Below are 18,317 nucleotides of genomic sequence, written 5' to 3'. Positions count from 1 at the left end.
TCCCCCACGCGCGCTCCCAGCGGCCCCTGCGGGCGGAGCGCGGGCGCGCAGCAACGCGGAGCCCCCGCTCCCGCCCCGCCCACATCCGCCGAGGCTCCGCCCCTCAGCCGCACCCCAGCCCCGCCTCCCCGTGCCGACCCCGCCCCGCGCCTGCGCAGTACCAGCACTGCAGCTTTCCCGCGCGGGTGAGGGGCCGGGTTTGGTGGGGGCTCCGGTGGGGCCGGGTTTGGGTCTGTCGGGGTCGGGAGCGCCGGGCACCGGTGCCCAGCAGGGACCCCTCCGTGCGGGCATTGGACCCCGTGGAGAACGGGCCTCTCGGTGGGGACGGGGCTTTCCGGTGGGGAAGGGGTCTCGGGTGGGGGCCGGCCAGTCCCCGCCCCTCCGTGCCCGTTTGAAGTGGGTGCCGGGCGGCGTGTGCTGAGCCCGTGGCCCGGCGGGGACAGGGACGAGAGGGCTTCCGGGCTGCGGCGGGAATGTCAGGGTGTTCACTGGGTTTTGCTTCTTAGTTGAAGGATGAGAAGTAGTAAGGAGCCGTTTTTTGTGAAGTTCATAAAGTCTCACGGGAGCTCGGAGTATTTTTCTAAAGCTCTTGAGGTAAGTGGGTTTGGTCACCTGGGTGAACTTGGTGAATTGGCATGTGATTTCTGTGCCGTAGTTAGCTGCATGTGCCATACTATAAGATAAGTTATATGTGTACCCCTGGAAATAAAGCTTTTTCCATGGCAGGGGTGCTTAGTGTGTAATAAAGCTTGTTGAACAAGAACAGTTTTGTTGGACAGCCTCATGAAATAGCTTCAATTTCAAAACCTGGTGGCATGTAGGGAAGGGACATGTATCCTGGAAGGCCTGCATGGTGGTCACTCATCTAAGCACAAACTTTGGAAGGACACTCTGCATTGTTTTACACCTTGGGAGGTTAGTTGGGAGCCAAAGGCACTGTATGGCAGGATCGGGTCCTGAAGGCCTCTGTGCTAAATATTTGTCAGAATATTCTGAAGACTCAAGGGAATGAGGGAGACAGCCATGGGGTGTTTTAGCCCTTTCTTCTGCCAGTACCTGTTTGCATGGTAGCTTTGTTGTGAGCTGTTTCAAGGACGTGCACTTGTGTAGTTTGCACAGGATTGCTTCTTTATTGATTATTTACTAATTAAATAAATGTTATTGTTCACTTCATTTACCTGCAGTCTATAAAAGAATTCCAGTCAGAAGAACATCTCCAGATCCTTGAAGAGAAAACAGTACTCAATATAAGAGAAAATGATAAATCACTTTACATTTGTGATCCTTTCAGTGGTGTGGGTTTCAGTCATCTCAAGAAGGTATGTCTCCCACCAACTTGCTTTGAGCTCTGTTCTTTCCTCTTTAGAAGCACTGATGTCCATTCTTACATCCTACATGTTCTCTCCTGCACCAAGTGCAGCAGGGTGAGCTTCATCCTGTATTTAGGATACAGGATGAAGCAAAGCATAATAATTATTTTCAAACTTTTGGAAAAGTAAATGGTATGGTTGGTCCTGATTCTGCTGGAGTCTCTGAGCTGGGTCTTATACTGTTTATCTCCTGATAAACATGATTTGGTTTGATCTGCAAGAAATTGTGTTGTGGACAAAGGCTAGCTGGAATTCTTTGGCCATAGCCATAGCATCAGCTGCTTTTACTGAGGCCAGAAAATCAACAAGGATTGTACGGAAAATCCAGAACTGAAAGTAAAAACAAACCTCTCAGCTACCGGGGAGTGCTAGAGGAGAAGGCGGAGGACAGACCAAGAGCCCTGCCCTCTTCAGAATTCAGGAACAAGGAAAGTCTTCCTGATGCCAGTGTACCCTCTGCTTATTTTCTTGGTGCTTTTCCTGTTATTTTCTTGCAGCTTGGCTGTAGGATTGTTGGACCACAGGTAGTTCTGTACTGCATGCAGTCGCAGCGGTGTGTCCCGAGAGCCGAGCATCCCGTGTACAACATGACCATGGCCGATGTCACAGTGTCCTGTACCAGCCTGGAGAAGGACGTGAGGGTAAGGCCTTCCCAAGGATGGGTTGTTCAGCTGGTTATCATTGGTATTTGCTTTGCATGATTCATTAGTAAGGCAGCAGTCAGAGCATGCACGTCTCATTGTGTCTAGATCCATCAAGTCTTCCTGTAGCTTGTAGACAATGTGTAGTTTATATGATTATATACATTTACTGTATTCAGATGCCTTTTTCTAATACAACCTAAAATGGCAACCATCTGCAAAATTTTGCTCATACATCATAATTGTCATGTTTTTATTTAGGATATCTATTATGTTCAGTTTATCATAAGTGCAAATAAAATGGAAATTACAGTTATGTTTTATGGCTTTATATCCAGTTAGTATTTTTTTTAACCGTTTTTGGGGGAAATAATGGACAATTGAAGTCCATGTTCTTGGTGTAAGGTGAACATGACTGTCACATAGGTTCTTTTTTTCCCCTGATGATTTTCTCTATTTTTTTCCTCCATCCAGGAAGAAGTTCATAAATATGTGCAAATGATGGGTGGATGTGTATACAGAGATCTCAATGTGTCAGTAACTCATCTTATAGCTGGAGAAGTTGGCAGCAAGAAATACTTGGTAGCTGCTTCTCTGAAGAAACCTATTTTGCTTCCCTCTTGGGTTAAGACATTGTGGGATAAGTCTCAACAAGGGTATGAAAAAAACAAACAAATTTTGTTTTGGGTAATGGTAGTTCTTATGTACAGACTAATTTCTTTTCCTAGCTGATTTTACTTGCAAAATAACTTCTTTCTCTCTTTCATTCCTGTAGCATGATGAGGTACACTGATGTTAACATGGAAGACTACGCCTGTCCTGTGTTCCTTGGCTGCACGATTTGTGTCACTGGCTTAAGCAGCTCCGACAGGAAAGAAGTGCAGCGCCTCACTGCTGAGCACGGTGGGCAGTACACGGGGCAGCTCAAGATGAATGAATGCACTCACCTCATAGTGCAAGAGCCAAAAGGTAAAACTGGCAGAATAAATGCTGTTTTCACTTCTGGTGTTGAAGTAGTGTGAAGGTGTGTAAGCACTGGAGCTGGAACTGCCTCTGCTTCAGTGTTGCTCTTACTGCTTCTCTCTAGGAAATCACTGTTATGAAAAGAGTTACACAGGGTACCTTTGCTTTGCTTTAAACACATGGGAAAGAGAACAAAAGAGGAAGAAAAGCCAGAGATATAGATGGCATTTAAAGAAAGGAAAAGGGAAAATCCTAGAGGGGATAAAGAAAAGAAAAACTTTTTTTGGGAGAGCAAGATAGGACGTAATTTGTACCGTGATTGAAGTTGGATTGTGGCCTGATGTTTTTTAGCTGATTATTCTTTGTGCCTTCCAAATTCCCTACTAAGGTAAAATGAAAGCTCCTTTTCCTTTCTCTTGGGAACATGAAAGGATTTTAGTTTAATTGTGAGAAGAAAGGAAAGGTTTTCTTTTTTGCCTTGATTTCTCTCTCTTTGCTTATAGTGAAGTATGCTGGGACTTTTTCCCCTTTTGTGTGCTTGAAAGCTTTAAAGTCTTTTTCCCCTTTTTGTTTCTTTAATGCCTTGTCATACTATGGGTTAGCCATCCATGAGATTTTTCTACTCTGACTTTAATTACAGCATAAGCAGCTTATCAACAGTCTAGTATAACATAATTTGTCCATTAAAATCAGTTATTTGAATTTCTAAATTTTCTTAATGTCCAGCCATCTTTTAGCAATCGATATTTGATGCTTTAGTCTTTTAATAATTGTGACTTTTTTAAAATTTTATTTTCATTTGGAAGGTCAGAAGTATGAATGTGCCAAAAAGTGGAATGTGCACTGTGTGTCAGTGCAGTGGTTTTCTGACAGCATCAAGAAAGGCTTCTGTCAGGATGAGACAATGTATAAAATAGAGGCTGGATCACAACTGAGTAATGCACCCAGTACATCAACACCTACAAATGACACCAGCAAGCCTCCCAGTAAGTAAGATAATTTAAAATGTGTTTCAATGATGTAGGAAACATTTGTGTTTAGGAAAAAGAGCTATTCTGAGATGAGAAAGGTGCTTGCTTTTATAAATAGTGGTTGGGGTTCTAGATTCAGTTTAAGCTTAAAACATAGCAGATTGCTTTTATGCACATATTTCAAGTCTACACTGTTGGAATATTCCAACATGTGTAGACTTGAAATATGTGGATGATGGATAAAAAAAAAAACAACCTTGAATTAGGTGTATGATTGTCTGCTTGAGAACCAGTGGTGTATAGCAGTACATCCTAAAAAAGCACAATTGTTCATAGATTTAAGTTTAAAACAAGTGTTTATGAGTTTAATCTTACAGCAGTCTTGGGGTAGGGGGAAACAAATAGGTTCTTATTAATCTTTTTCTGTTTAATTTTTCTTTATACACTTGCTTTTATTTATTCCATGTTAATAACAGAAGGACAGTTAAAAGTATGTTAAGCACACATGGTAGCCTAAAAGATACAGCCAGCTTTAATGTGCATCTTTGTGATGCTAACTCCTCTTAAATAAAGAGTCCTGTTTAATTTAAAAAGTATTTCTATTAGGTGCCACAAAACTAGAATAACAGCTTTACAAACAAGTCTCATTGGCTGCTGTGTCATGGGTGTCGTCCTTTAGGAAATAAACAGAAGATGTATCCGCATTCTTTCTAATAAGATGATGTTCAATCTGTGTGTAAAGAAAAGGTTTAGCAAAGGTGTTACTTACCTAGTATTTTTCATTCTTCAAACTTTACATTTCCTTATAGCACCACAAATTTGTAAGTGGCAAGTCTGTATTTTCTTTAGTGAAGCAGTGGAGAGAGCTGAGCCAAATCTAATGCCTTCTTTTTTAATTTTATTTTTATTTTAAGATCACGCCTTTTCAGATGTCAGCCACATTTCCAATATCAATTTGAGTGGTGTTAATGAAACTGCATGTAGTTCAGCTATGAGCAGCAGACTGGATCCTGTTTCTGATGAGCTGGAAAACCTGGACATAAGTTCTTTTCAAGCCGCTGAAGATTTGCTAGATGGGTGTCGAGTATGTTTAACGGTGTATACTTTGAAATGTTCAGTTTTAACAATGCAAAAGCAACTATGTAGAAGCACTGGCACTTTCTGCTTGAGTAAATAATTTCCATGGTCAGCAACAAATACCAAATTTATTTTGTGTCCATGTGCTTGTGTGTGTGTGTGTCTGCCTATCTGTGTGTGTGACTATAATTATATTAAAAATGTGGTGGAAGTATAAAAGTTTATATTCATAGGTATCTGCATTAAACATTAGAGGGAATGGATTCTAGAATTAGTGTGTGGGTTTGTTTGGTTTTGGGTTTTTTTTGTTTATGCAATTTCAGGGTTTCGTTCCATTAGTAAACATTGACTCATTGATAGACTAATTTGCAAAGCTAAATTAATCTTTATAAGTGCCTAACTGTTTTTGCTGCTTTTCAGAAGCTGCAGCACTACTTTCTGTGTTCTGCAGCAGTTAAAACAAATTATTCCAAAACATTCTACTTTATTTTTTCTTATTTTGTTGGGGTTTTTTTTACATTTTTAAGGCTTTACTTGTTGCTCTGTTCTCTTTGTAGATCTATCTCTGCGGCTTCAGTGGCAGGAAGTTGGACAAGATGAGAAGGCTTATTAATTGTGGTGGTGGCGTTCGATTTAATCAACTTAATGAAGATGTTACTCATGTCATTGTGGGGGAAAATACTGATGAGCTGAAACACTTTTTGGACAAGACAGCTCACAGGTTGTGATAGCTATATTGCTTAAGGTCTGGTTACACCTCTTTTCCAGCTCTGGTGTCCCCAGCACAGAAAAGGCATCAAACTGTTGGAGTGAGTTCACGGGAGGGACACCAAGATGGTCAGAGGAATGGAGCACCTCTCCTGTGAAGATAGGCTGAGAGGATTTGTTTGAGAAGGATTTGGGGTGACCTAATTGTGGTGGTCTTCCAGTACCTAAAGGGAAGTGGAGAGGAACTTTTGGCAAGGACATGTAGAGACAGGACAGAGGGGAATAGCCTTAAACTGAAGGAGGGGAGGTTTAGTTCAGATATTAGAAAGAAATTTTTTACTATGAGGGTGGTGCCCCATCCTTTTAAGTGTCCAAGCCAGGTTGGAGCAACCTAGTCTAGTCAAAGATGTCCCCTGCTCATGGCAGGGGTGTTGGAACTAGATGATCTTTAAGTTTTCTTCCAAACCATTTTATGATCTTTGAAATCATGTATTGATTTGAAACTACTAAGTAGTTCTTGATTTAAATTAGAAGACTTACAGCTAGTGGTAGTAAATATGTCTACATGGGCTTTTCAGTACCTTTGTAGTGTACAGTACCTGCTGTATCTTTGGGTAGCCATGGGTAGAAAAGCAAGTAGAAAAGCAAGTGTTCTTGTTGGTGAGAAAAGGTGTTAATGTGCATTTATTAGTGCATTGAGGAGGAAGAACTTGGCAGTGCAACAGTGGCAGATATAATTTTTTTATGTTATAGAAAATAATTGTGAAATGCTCTGTTCTCAGACTGAAAGAAATAAAGTCTTTTAAGGGTTGTAAATTGTCCAAAGCTTGCTTAGTATTAGAGTTACAGACTTTGTGTGTGTACATACTGGTTTTTTTGGTCTGAAACCTTCTGTGACTTGTTTCTATAACATTTTATTTTATAGGCCTCATATAGTGACAGCAAAGTGGTTGCTGGAGTCATTTGGTAAAGGTTGTCTATGTCCAGTGGAGCACTATATCCCTCTAAACTACCAGCTGTTAGAGAATCCAATTTTAGAACAACCTGGAATGAAGTCAATTTTTCCCAAAAAAGCCAGTCTCTTGAAGAAAGATGCTGTGAACATTATAAAGCACCAGAAAACTGCTGAAGATGACTTCCTCTCTCAATATGCAGATAACTATTCTGCACTAGGTATGTTCTAGGCTCAGCATACTGTAGAAAATTTAACTGCTCATAAGTAGCATTTGAGCTTGCAGAATTTCCTTATTAAAAATTCATTCACATCTAGTATGTTAACTTCTACTTTGTGTTTCAAAATTCAAATTTAAATAGGCCTATGTAGAACAGTTTTTAAGTAAAACCTTGCTGTAAACAGCACAGTCCTGTAATTTCTTCATGAAACTGTTTTCGGTTGTCTTTGATGTTCTTGTCAAACAATTATTATGCTTGATTCTTTTTTATTTTTCTTTAACTTTTCAGATGAAGTTGAAAAACTAACATCCAGAACCTTCAGTGATGTTACTAGCTCGACTGCCCAAGGAGAGAATCAGCCTTCTGTCTGTAATGGGTCTTTGGCAGAGTCTTCTGCACTGGCTGAAGGAGGCTTATTTTTCAGGAAGAGATTTTTTCTTCTGGGTTTTAGTGAAGAGGATGAATCCTGCCTTGCAGATATTATTAAGGAGAATGCTGGGGAAGTTCTGCCACTGCAAAGCAGAACCATTGCAGACTATGCTGTGGTGCCTTTGTTAGGGTGCACTGTGAAGGCAACTGTTGGTGATGTCGTCACAAATACATGGCTGGTAAGGGAATTACACTTTTTCAATTCCCAAATAAACAGTTATCTCTATTAGAAATTTGTCTTGTCAGAATGCAGCTATTAATGGCTTAAATATAAAGATACTGAGATATCAGCCTCATTTCATTTGAAATGTGCTAAACAAAAGCCTTCATTAAAGCCTCTGTATCTGTAGGGTGTCTTATCCGTTTCACTTCATTTTCCACAGGACTGTTAAACAGGACTGCGTTGTCATGACCCAGGCTTATATGAGGTCTGACAGCATTCTGTCTAAATGAACTGTAGAAGGAGCTAGTTGACTAAAAATGATTGGATATTTTTGTTTGTTTCATGCTTTTTGTAAGTTTTTTTTTTTAATTTGTAGCAGAAGAGCAAGTCTTTATAGCTTAAAAATGCAAGAATACTAGCCATCTTTGGCAAGAGCAGGCCCATGATATAGGCTGCCTGCTGTTAGCAGCTTTCACTATTAGGTAACTTCCTGTGAAGTAAATCTATACAGACCCTCAGATCATGTACTGAACTGGAAATTCCAGGTTTATGGGAACCTGCAGAATTGGAATTTTAATAACTGAAAAGTTTTGAATAATGCTTCAGTATGTCAACCTTGACAGAATAGACATGGTCTAAGAAAGAGTTTGTCTGATCCAGTGGGAAATAATTTGTGTGATGATGGAAGCATGATTGCTCATTGTTGATTCCATAAATGCTGTTGCAGAGTTGCTGAAATCTTGTTGGCTTTGTTACTATTGGACTCAATTGACATTTTTATGTTTTTCACCTTCTTGAAGATAACGTGCATGGAACAACAGGCCCTTTTAGATCTCAGATCCAATCCACTTTTCACACCAGTCCTGGTAATGGAAGGAGCTACCCCTCTGGAAGATTGTGTTCTTTCTTTCAGCCAGTTCACGGGTGCAGAGAGAGACTCCCTTGCTTATCTGGCAGAGCTGCTGGGAGCCAGGTACTTCTGTCACAGTTTCTCCTTGATCTTTCAGGAGCCAATGTGCTGCCATTATGCATTTCATTTCTTCTGTACAGATACTGGAGTTAAAGCTCTTTTGAATTCCATCCATTTACAAAACCTCATGCTGAAGCAATGAGACATCATTATATAGGTCTTTAATTTTGCTCTCTTTTAAGGAAATATGGTCAGTACTCACACAGTCTCATTTCTACCAGAGTATGCTCAGTCTCTTATTTCTCAGTAACTGAGTCTCAGCGCTTTTTACTCTGCTCATGAACTGATCAATGCAAGTCAGGTTTTCAGATGTGGCCTTCCAAGTTGCTCTTTGGTTGTCTAGGAAAGGACCACTTCAGTACTATCTGACTTTGCCTCATAAGTATGGTGAACCCCATTCGCTATCCCAGCTCCTAAGAAATGGTGTTCTATTTGCTTAGAGTTCACAAAAATCTTTGAAAAACTTAAAGAAAAGCATGTTTAGTCATGACATGGCAAAATAGCGTAGCTTAGAGTAAGTATCATTTGATCTGGTTTGTAGCCTGTTCAAACTGAGTTCTTTGCTGATGAGTTCTCAATCCTGGCATCTTTTTGCAAGATTGTATCACAGATGATAAGAGAAAAACTGTAATATAAAGAAAATTGTTGTTCATTTGGAAGTGATGCTTGTTGACTCTGGGAGGGAAGCAAGCCTGTTCCATTCATCTTGCTGAAGAATGTTAGGCCCAGCACAGGATTTGAAAATGGGATATTGCTGGGGGCTTGCTGGAGTAATTGCTTTTAATGCTGGTACAAGTGAAACATTACTGTGTAATGTTTTTTGTTGTTGTTTTGGGAGTTATTTGGGGGGTATTTGTGGATTATTTTTCCTTTCTGCAGGTTAGGCTGTAAAGTGTGAAGTGGGTTGCCTTAAGTATCTACTTCTATTGGTTCTTCTTCTATTGTGAGAATACAACTTATAATAGTATAAACGTGCCCTAGATTAATGCTGTTCATGACTAAATGAATGTTTTATCAACCTGATTGCAGAGTCCAAGAATTCTTTGTGCGGAAGGCCAGTGCCAAAAAAGGGATGTTTGCCAGCACCCATCTTGTGGTGAGAGAACCGAACGGCTCCAAGTATGAAGCTGCGAAGAAGTGGAATTTGCCAGCAGTCACTGTAGCTTGGCTTTTGCAGTCTGCAAGGACAGGAAAGAGGGCAGATGAAAGCAAGTTCTTGGTTGAAAATGCGGAGGCTGAAGGTTGGTTCTTAGCAAATTAGGAGATATGATTGTGTCATTGCACTGTTTGTTCACAATAAAGAAAGCAGGTGTGATGAAATTTTCTTTCCTAACACCTTCAAAGTATTAGAGCTAAAGGATATTTTCCAAATATAAGGATAGAATTGTAGATTGGTTTGAGTTTGAAGGCACATTAAATCATGTAGTTCCAACCCCTTGCCATGGGCAGGGACACTTTCCATTAGATCAGATTGCACATGCAACCATGCTGTTGAGTAGTGATTACAGAAATGATATTGTGTGTTTGCTGCAAATCTCATGGAGCCAGTGGGCTCTGGTGCTTATCAGTCAGTTGGGATTCAAGCTTAGTGTTTCAACTTTGTTCTTTTCAGCATGTATGCTGCTTTGTAGCCTGCATGAGAATTGATTAGAGATCCATCTTAGGACTTCAGACTTGTTAGTGTGCAATGATTTGATGCCCCTCTCTTCAGTTCTTCATGGTTGCTGGTTAAATAAGAGTGTGTGGGGTCTGTGTTCAAATGGAAAACCAGTTTACTTGCTTATGTTTTCTTTGTTTCTTTTAAAGATACAGAGAGTTTCATTACTCAGCTTAGCAAGACACCAGCGACTGTAAAATCTCCTAATTTTGAGCAGCCTATTCATATTCTTGAAGCTGGAAAAAAAGGACCTGTGACCCCCCTTGATATCAACAGGTTTCAGAGTAAAGCTTTCCAAGCTGTAATCTCTCATCATACTGGGAAGACAACTCCTGTTGCACAAGGGGGACCACTTCAGAAAGAACCATCTTTAAATCTTGACACACCATCAAAGTTTCTTTCCGAAGACAAGATCTTCAAGCCTTCTTTTGATGTGAAGGTGATTTTTGCAAACTTTTTAGTCTGTGTGGCTAGTACTATTTAACATGTGCATAAACTTTAAACAGCACAGAAACTGTGCTTTTACCCCTTTTTGTGCTGTTCCCATACAGACTTTCCCTTTTGAACACAGCCAGGAAAACTGGCTCGTTTATTTGTATAGTTTAGTTAATGGCTTGTGGACTAAATTTATTGAATAGTAAGTGTTGTAATGCTCTCAGCAAAGCTCCTTTGTGCTTATTATGCTTGTGTGTCCTACACCTCAGACAGTATCCAGTCTGTGTTCTTTGCATCTAGAGACTGTTAAATGTGACAAGGCACCTTGGAATTGCTCCACGTATTTGTAAACAAGCGTTTGCATTTTCTGATAAAATGCTACATTGGTGGTATGTTTTAATGTAATAGCTTTAGAGCAAGGTGCAAGTACATTAAAGTAGTTGGTTGGGGTTAGGAGTACCTGGGTTTGGTCACTGGCTTTTCCATTGAGGGCAGTTCTCAGTGATGGCAGTGAACAGAGAGATTAATAAACTGTTGTCTCCTTGTTTTGCTTCTGCAGGCTCTAAGATGGGGTTTGCCTTGTACAGCTTTTGTGCAGTGGTTCTGCAGTTGCTCTTGGTAACTGTAGTTTGCTGTCCTGCTTTAGGAGTTTGAAGTTCTACTGTGTTTGTAAAACTTGCACTTGAGTTAGAGTTTTGTAAGATGTTCATTAAAGGCAGTCAGTTTCTTCTTTTTTTTTGATAGGATGCTCTGGAAGCTCTGGCAACTCCTAGAGGTTTTGAACAAAGAAACAGGAAACTGAGCACACCTCTCTCCGAAGTCATTGGCAGAAACTTGAAACTGGCACTGGCAAGCAGCACAACTCATGCAGCAGCTTTTACTGCCAGCCCTCAGTTGGCTGCTGCACAGCCAGAAGTGGTAGGAAATTTGGGGGTTTAGTTGCTGGAGCATAAGAAATAAGAAAAAACTTTATCCTTTATGATTTAAGTTACAAAGGAATTTGTGAATTGTTGTATATGATAAATTCATATGATTATGTGTTCTTCAATGACAGTTAAAGCAATGTAAGATAGAGGAATTTCCTTACGGAAGGCAAAGAACTTTAAAACGTTTTTCTACTATCTGCATTACTGTCTCGAATATTAAGCAGTGGCTAAGTGATATGACATAAATATGTGCCAGTTTAGACTGTAGTATTGGAATGAGATATCACACTTAAGAAATTCTCAGGTTCCAGCTAAACAGGATTAGATATTTTGTCTTGGACTAAAATTTGGAGTTCTTTATTGATGCATGTGTCTTCTTTTTCTGCCTTCCTCTGTCCTTAATAGGAGAAGAAAAGTGAGAGAAAACAAAAAGATGTAGGAGGAAAGGGAGGATTTATGTATTGCTTGCCATGTTAGTGCACTGTTTACTGTTGGAGGGGTAGAAAGCTTATGACCTCTGGAAAGGGAAGGCTGCTACTTCTTTTGTAGCTCCTTAGTCTTCTAAAGAGCTTCTCTTACTTCTCTCACTCACTTCTCTACAGTGAAATACTTCAGTAGCATCAGGTTTCAGAATTCCTTAATTTCGGTGTTCAGGCTGTGATGAAAGGAGTAGGATATGTTCTAGGGGGACTGGCTTAAACTTTATCTTGGCATTCCTAGTGTATGGTATGTTAATAATGCTGGGTTTTGAGCATGGGTAGGGGAGCATCAAAAATAGAGGAAGTGTGTTTCTCTTACTTTTGTTGTCACTGTGTATTTTACTACATGCTTCACTAAATATTGAAGTATTTTTGTTATTGATACAGAAGCCTTCTCATCCTGACTCTCCTGTTTTTATCCCTCCTGCTTGACCAGGAAGAAGAGCCCAAGCCTCTAGCTGGTGCTGTTATATATGTTAGTAAAAAACTTTGTAAGAGGCAAAGGGAGCTGAATGCAGTAGCAGCTTCTCTTGGAGCAGACTACAGGTATCAGGCAATACAATGGCTTCTGAGCTTTTGCACTAATGTGAATTCTAATAACTTTGAGTCTTTACATCCTATTATGTCTTTTGCTACAGCTAAACATTAGATTTCACCATCCTAAACAACATTACAAGTCATCCACTTCTGGTGTGAAATAAAGCCATTTTTCCCTGCCACATCCCCAGTCCCCATGTTCTTTGTAAATCCATGTCAGGAAGACTGTTTGTCCAGAAGTCTTCTTGAATTGCAGATTTTTTTTTCTCCTTTGGTTTGAATAAATTTTGCTTTTGGATGGTTTAACATTTGCTTTATATTTTACATTTTGAATTTAATGTGAATTTGTGTATGTGTCTCCTGGCTCAAAACAAGTTATTTTCTTGATTGTAAGCATGGCTAAGTCAGTGTTCTTAGAAAAACTTAGGAAAAAGAGGTTATCATGAAGAGAAAGTACAAACTAACATTTTTGATTTAAGACAGAATTCTGCTTCCACTATATGTGTTTTGCTACTGACTTTTATATAAATGTTATTATTCATGGTGTGAAGGAGGTTAGCCTTATGTTTGGTAGTGCCTTAGAAATACTGAAAATAGTTGGATTAGATGGAAAATACTTGTTTTTATCAGTTTAAAAATTAACAGTCATCACTTTTTTTTATTTTGAGCTTCAAGGATCGATATTTCACTTGCAGTTCAATATGGCAACAAAAGAAAAAGCTCTTGTCCTGGCTCTCACATTCTTTTCAGAAACTGTTTTAAAATTCTACTTAAAGAAAAACAAAACGTAGCAAACACCCTACTTTCCATATGTTTATCCTATTTAGTTTTCTTCAGGAATGCTTTGAAAACATGTTGAAGTTGTGCTATCATGAAACTGAATGCTGTCTTTTCTGTCAAAGCAAGTGGGCTCATTGTTTATTAAGGCATAACAAAATAGGCAAAATGACTTTAACTTGAACAAGGGAACAATTTTTGAGCTGGATTTATGATACTTTTTGATAGAAATTCCATCTTCAAGTTGTATCTTGTTCTCTTTTCCAGATGGTGCTTTGATGAAACAGTAACACACTTCATCTATAAGGGTGGACAGAATGATAGCAATAAGGAGTACAAATCTGTTAAAGAACGGGGTATACATATTGTTTCAGAACATTGGCTTTTAGAGGTATGAAGCTTGCTTTGTTCCCCATTTAAAAGTAAAATGATATGGAGGCTTAAAACCTCCAAATTATAGCAATGGGTTTTTTGTAGGCATTTATTCTAAACATATATAAGGACTGATGTTTTGCATCCTGCTTTGAATTAATAAATTGAGTGATCTCTTTTCACTGATGTACATTTACATTGTTCTCCATAAGGAGAAAATAAATTCTCTTCCACTGAACACTTCTGCTACATTTTTCCCAGAATGGCAACCACATTTTTCTCCTTGTGTGAAGTATTTCTTTTGACAATGTTTTTATTGTACTTTTCTTATGTTTAGGTGTGAAGTTTTTTATCTCAGTCAGTTCCTCATCTTTCTCTGATTAACTGGTGTTATTACAGAGTGCCCAAGAATGTAAATGGCTTCCTGAATCTCTTTTTCCTCACACTTACAATCCCAAAATGAGCCTGGACATCAGTGCAGCGCAAGACATCAGGCTCTCCTCCTCCTCCTTTCTTTCAACTGGAAAACCAGCTGAGGAAAATGAGGTATGATGTGTGATAGCAATGTGTTTTCCATTATTTGAATTCAGTTCATAATTATATTAACATAGTAATAAAAACATTAATACTAATTCAGCAGTGTCCTGAATCAGGTTTAGCTAGTTGTTAGTAGTAGCTATTGCAGATGTTCTCTAAGGTTTTTCTGCATTTGTAATATTCATCTTCTAGGATGATGGAGAAAAACTCAGGCATTTCAGCATTTGCTTTTCAGATTTGAAAAGATAGACATCTTTTCTTATAGGTAATAAGATCCAAGGTGTGATCTCACTTTAGTAGACATTAAGATTGCAGAATTGGAGTTGTCATCCATGCTACTGTTCACTGTTCAACTGTCTTTGAAGTAGCAGAAAGGTTAGATTTATTGTAAGGAAAGATTAATGATCTTCAGAATTTATACAAGTGTCATACATAGTTAAAAAGCAGGAAAAAAAAAAAGGATGTTTGAGAAATCTGCTTGTCTTCACTGGTTTTAGATTATTCCAGAGGATGAAGATGATGTAACTACTGACCAAATAAAGGGAACAGTCACTGTAGGAGAAGAACAAACTGTAGCAAGTGAATCCAAAGGAGGTAAATGTAAATTGTTGTTTTCAGAATTTTTATGGACTATCAGAGTATCAATACAAGCCTTTGCAGTTCCAGGTGCTGAATGCTATGATTTGGAAACTTGAAGTAGCATATTAGTGTACTGGTGAAGTACAGCTGGCTTTTATTGGTGCTGGATGCCAGCAAAGGGTTTTCCTCTCTCTTTTAAAGGTCTTGGCAGCCCAACAGAAAATCATGACCAGTCATTGGAAGATACTTAATTGCCATTTCTTTGTGTTTAAAACACTGAAGTTCATCCTTAATGTAACAGATTTTTGGTTTGGAGTATATATATTATGTAATTAAATGTGTTAATGCGAGTCTAAGTTAGATTGTTGAGGAGATTCAGAAGTGAGCCAAATGGAAATTTCTCCTTGTGTCTAAGAATAGGTGACTTAGGGCATATGTGGTTTTCCTTGATAGTCTTGCCCAAGTACTTTTTCTCTTTTTAATGTATAGTCTTTGTCCTGGTGGAAGGAGGGAGATTGATTGGAATTTCAGTTTTCACTGAGACAGTGAGCAGTTGTTCACTTTTCACTTGTTTCAGTATAAGAGTTGTGATAGTATGACTTTTGTTTCTTCTCTTAAGTTTTAACCCAAGCACTAGAAATGAGGGAGAACTTCCAGAAGCAGCTGCAGGAGCTCATGTCTGCCACATCACTAGTGAAACCACAAGGGCAAAGAGGATCCCTTTCAAGGAGCAGCTTTGATGGCTCTCCAGCCACTCCCGACAGCGCACGGTCTGTGCGAAATGGCCGCAGTAGGGTCTTGGAAGCTCTAAGGTATGGATTTGTATTTAAATGTATCTTGCTTTATCCTTGCATGTATTTAGACATTCATTGATATTTGAATAGGTCTCCAGGATTTTCAAATGTATTGTCTGTTTCTACTGATGTGCTTGATTTGCTTCTGCAGTTCAGAATGTTTAACTGAATGTGCTAGGTAACGTCAGAATATTGCCTTAATCCATAGTGGGTATCTTTTGTTTTTTATAAAAACCTGAATAGTATGACTGGTTTTAATGTTCAGGTTTTGAACTGGCTTATTTTCTTCCTCTTCAGATTCCTTAGTGTTCTTAAAGCTTTTGAAGAAAGTGTGTATGAATGCTTACATAGGTCTTAAAGAAGTAGTAGGCATTACTGCAGAGCACCTCTGTGAATGTTTCTTCTCTTTTATTTTTCTTTTCTCTCCAAATGGAGAATAGGATTTGAACTCCTTCAATACTGATGTGCAATAAGACAGTAATGGAACCCTTGCAAAATAATTCATTTAGCTTGGTGCCTATTTGTAAATAAATAGGCTTAATAAAGAGTAAGGTATGCTGATTTTATAATAGCTTATTAATATGCAGATAATAAAAAATATCTGCTGGTATTTTGGGTGCCTGTTTTCAGCCATGCTGACACTTAGGTTCATAAAGCCAAGGTGCTAGAATAGCTTCTATAGTGAAATTTTCCCCTTTCCCAGCCATAACTTCTAATAATGAGGTCACTTGGGTTCTGCAGTTGATGTGATCATTAACACATTGCCTCCTAGAGTGGAAGTCTTCTGTAAATGAGTCTGTAAGGTGTCTTGGTTTTTCCCTTAGGCAGTCCCGCCAGGCACTGGCAGATGTAAATACAGAGCCATCCCAGAGCGAGCAGATCATTTGGGATGATCCTACTGCGAGGGAAGAGAGAGCAAGACTTGTCAGCAACCTTCAGTGGCCTAACAGTCCCTCTCAGTACCTTGAGCAAGGTCAGAGTAACACCAATAAGAACGTGGATGAGTCTGCCCTCAAAGGATCCGTACCTGATGCAGAGATGGCTGGTATAGGTAAAATTACAAATGCAATATTCTTGTTCTGTGCAACAGCATCCATTTGGCCTTGGGACTTTTAAAATACAGTAGTATTTGAGTTCTACTTACAAAAAATGTGAGCATTGTTGGCATTTCTCAAAGGCCAAAAGTGTCATTTCACGTCTTTGAGTTCCATTATGTGTTGCTGTTTTTTAAAGAGAAGCTTTCCCATTCATTTGTGGTCAAACACCACATAGACTAAAAATACGTAGTCTAATATTAGTTTTAATATTTACTAAAAATAGACTGCTGTGGCTCTTAAAAAATGCCAACAACTGAAGGACTTAATAAAATTTTTCAAGTTGTTTTGGTTTCTTTTCTTTTTTGAACCACAGCTGGCTTCCAGGTAACTCTACAGGTAAGTATAGTGGAATTCTAATGGGAATACCATGAGAAACTTTTCCATTGTAGTGGAATGGAAAGTATTCATAGGTGAAAAATTGGGGTACAAGATTAACTCACAGACCCAAAACACCAAGATGTGTCAAGTTGCTGATGGACATGCTTGGGTAAGGATTTGGTAAAGATACTTTATTTATGTTCCCTGTTCTTGAAGTCTAAAGTCTTTTGCCAGGATTAAGGAAGCAACGTACCTTTTCTGCTAAAACCAGATGTTTTTTCATCTGTTTTGCTTTCTTTCTGTTCTGTGATAGCAGAATCCCTTATTTCTCTCTCCCTGCTGCCACGAACTCCTTTCCTCAGTCTACTTGCGGACTTTCTATAGCAGCAGTCTTCCTGAAAACTGACCTTGTCCTAGAGGAGGTTGAAGAAAATTAGATAATTCCATTCAACTGATTTTTGGTTCAACTAAATCAGTGCAGTTTAGCCAAAGAAATCAGATCATTTGAGGTTTTCAGGTGTTTTATTAAAAGCAAGGCATTCAGGGACATGATTGCAATATTGCTATTGGTGGTTTGTGGTATAAGGAAGAGCATCGTTATCAAAGGCAGGTGAAATATAACTGTACATGTTGTAGCAGCAGTTGTGGGGATTTTTAATTTTTATTATATCTTTATACATACTTATAATCTTCCAAAGGCAAGTCATGCAACACCACTTTAATTTGACAGATGTTCCTGAGGCTGGGCATGGAGATGTGACTGAAAGGCTGAAGAATCCCATATGTAGAGATCCCGAAACACCCGTTAAGGATAACTTGATCCCTACTCCACAGGCACCCAGCATTGCTTTCCCCCTGGCTAACCCTCCTGTGGCACCAGAGCCCAAAGAAAAGGTTTGTCTAATGGAAATATATTTATGATGATTTGTGTTCTGAGAGATGCAGTTATACCTAAAGAAATTTTGAATTTAATGATAAATATAAAATGTACAGATCTGGATTTAAAATCTTGAGGTGGATTACTTTTGTACAGTTCTATTATCTTTTTTCTATTATTTTCATTACCCCCCCTTCCTTTGAGATTTTTAACAAATAATATTTGCTAAAAAAAACTGAAGCTTGTTTGTTTAGACAAATGAAGCTTTTTGTCCCATTAGTTAGTGCTGGGATGCTAAGGCAGGCTTTGAATTACTATGTGTACTGCGTGGAACTCCTCCAGCCATGTTAGGATGACAGAAAAAAAATTAGGCCTTTGTTTCTTTGGTTGTATCTGGAATTTTATGTTTAGGTACAAATGGGAAATTATTTTTCTGCCAAAACCTGGTTTAAAATTCTCTTTAATTT

General features: G+C 39.0%; 1 protein-coding gene across 3 annotated transcripts in view; it reads left to right on the top strand.

Moving 5' to 3' along the window:
* Positions 1–117: 117 nt before the first annotated feature.
* Positions 118–18,317, top strand: part of TOPBP1 (DNA topoisomerase II binding protein 1) — a 25,501-nt gene continuing 7,301 nt past the window's right edge. For all 3 annotated transcript variants that reach the window (XR_012580072.1, XM_005481017.4, XM_074539762.1), the window contains exons 1-22: positions 118–185; positions 507–594; positions 1,185–1,319; positions 1,868–2,011; positions 2,486–2,667; positions 2,787–2,980; positions 3,781–3,960; positions 4,860–5,029; positions 5,580–5,743; positions 6,656–6,903; positions 7,192–7,511; positions 8,296–8,468; positions 9,495–9,706; positions 10,272–10,561; positions 11,302–11,475; positions 12,399–12,508; positions 13,544–13,667; positions 14,048–14,194; positions 14,683–14,779; positions 15,384–15,576; positions 16,383–16,609; positions 17,704–17,867. Coding sequence is in view for 2 of the 3 variants with exons in the window: in XM_005481017.4 (XP_005481074.2) it covers positions 514–594; positions 1,185–1,319; positions 1,868–2,011; positions 2,486–2,667; positions 2,787–2,980; positions 3,781–3,960; positions 4,860–5,029; positions 5,580–5,743; positions 6,656–6,903; positions 7,192–7,511; positions 8,296–8,468; positions 9,495–9,706; positions 10,272–10,561; positions 11,302–11,475; positions 12,399–12,508; positions 13,544–13,667; positions 14,048–14,194; positions 14,683–14,779; positions 15,384–15,576; positions 16,383–16,609; positions 17,704–17,867 (3,729 nt within the window). In the remaining variant the exon portion in view is untranslated. The remainder of the gene's footprint in view (positions 186–506; positions 595–1,184; positions 1,320–1,867; positions 2,012–2,485; positions 2,668–2,786; positions 2,981–3,780; positions 3,961–4,859; positions 5,030–5,579; positions 5,744–6,655; positions 6,904–7,191; positions 7,512–8,295; positions 8,469–9,494; positions 9,707–10,271; positions 10,562–11,301; positions 11,476–12,398; positions 12,509–13,543; positions 13,668–14,047; positions 14,195–14,682; positions 14,780–15,383; positions 15,577–16,382; positions 16,610–17,703; positions 17,868–18,317) is intronic.

Source organism: Zonotrichia albicollis, chromosome 1, assembly GCF_047830755.1.
Source record: "Zonotrichia albicollis isolate bZonAlb1 chromosome 1, bZonAlb1.hap1, whole genome shotgun sequence".
Lineage (NCBI taxonomy): Eukaryota > Metazoa > Chordata > Aves > Passeriformes > Passerellidae > Zonotrichia > Zonotrichia albicollis.
The sequence above is the reverse complement of the archived record's forward strand: the minus strand, read 5'-3'. Positions and strand labels throughout refer to the sequence as shown.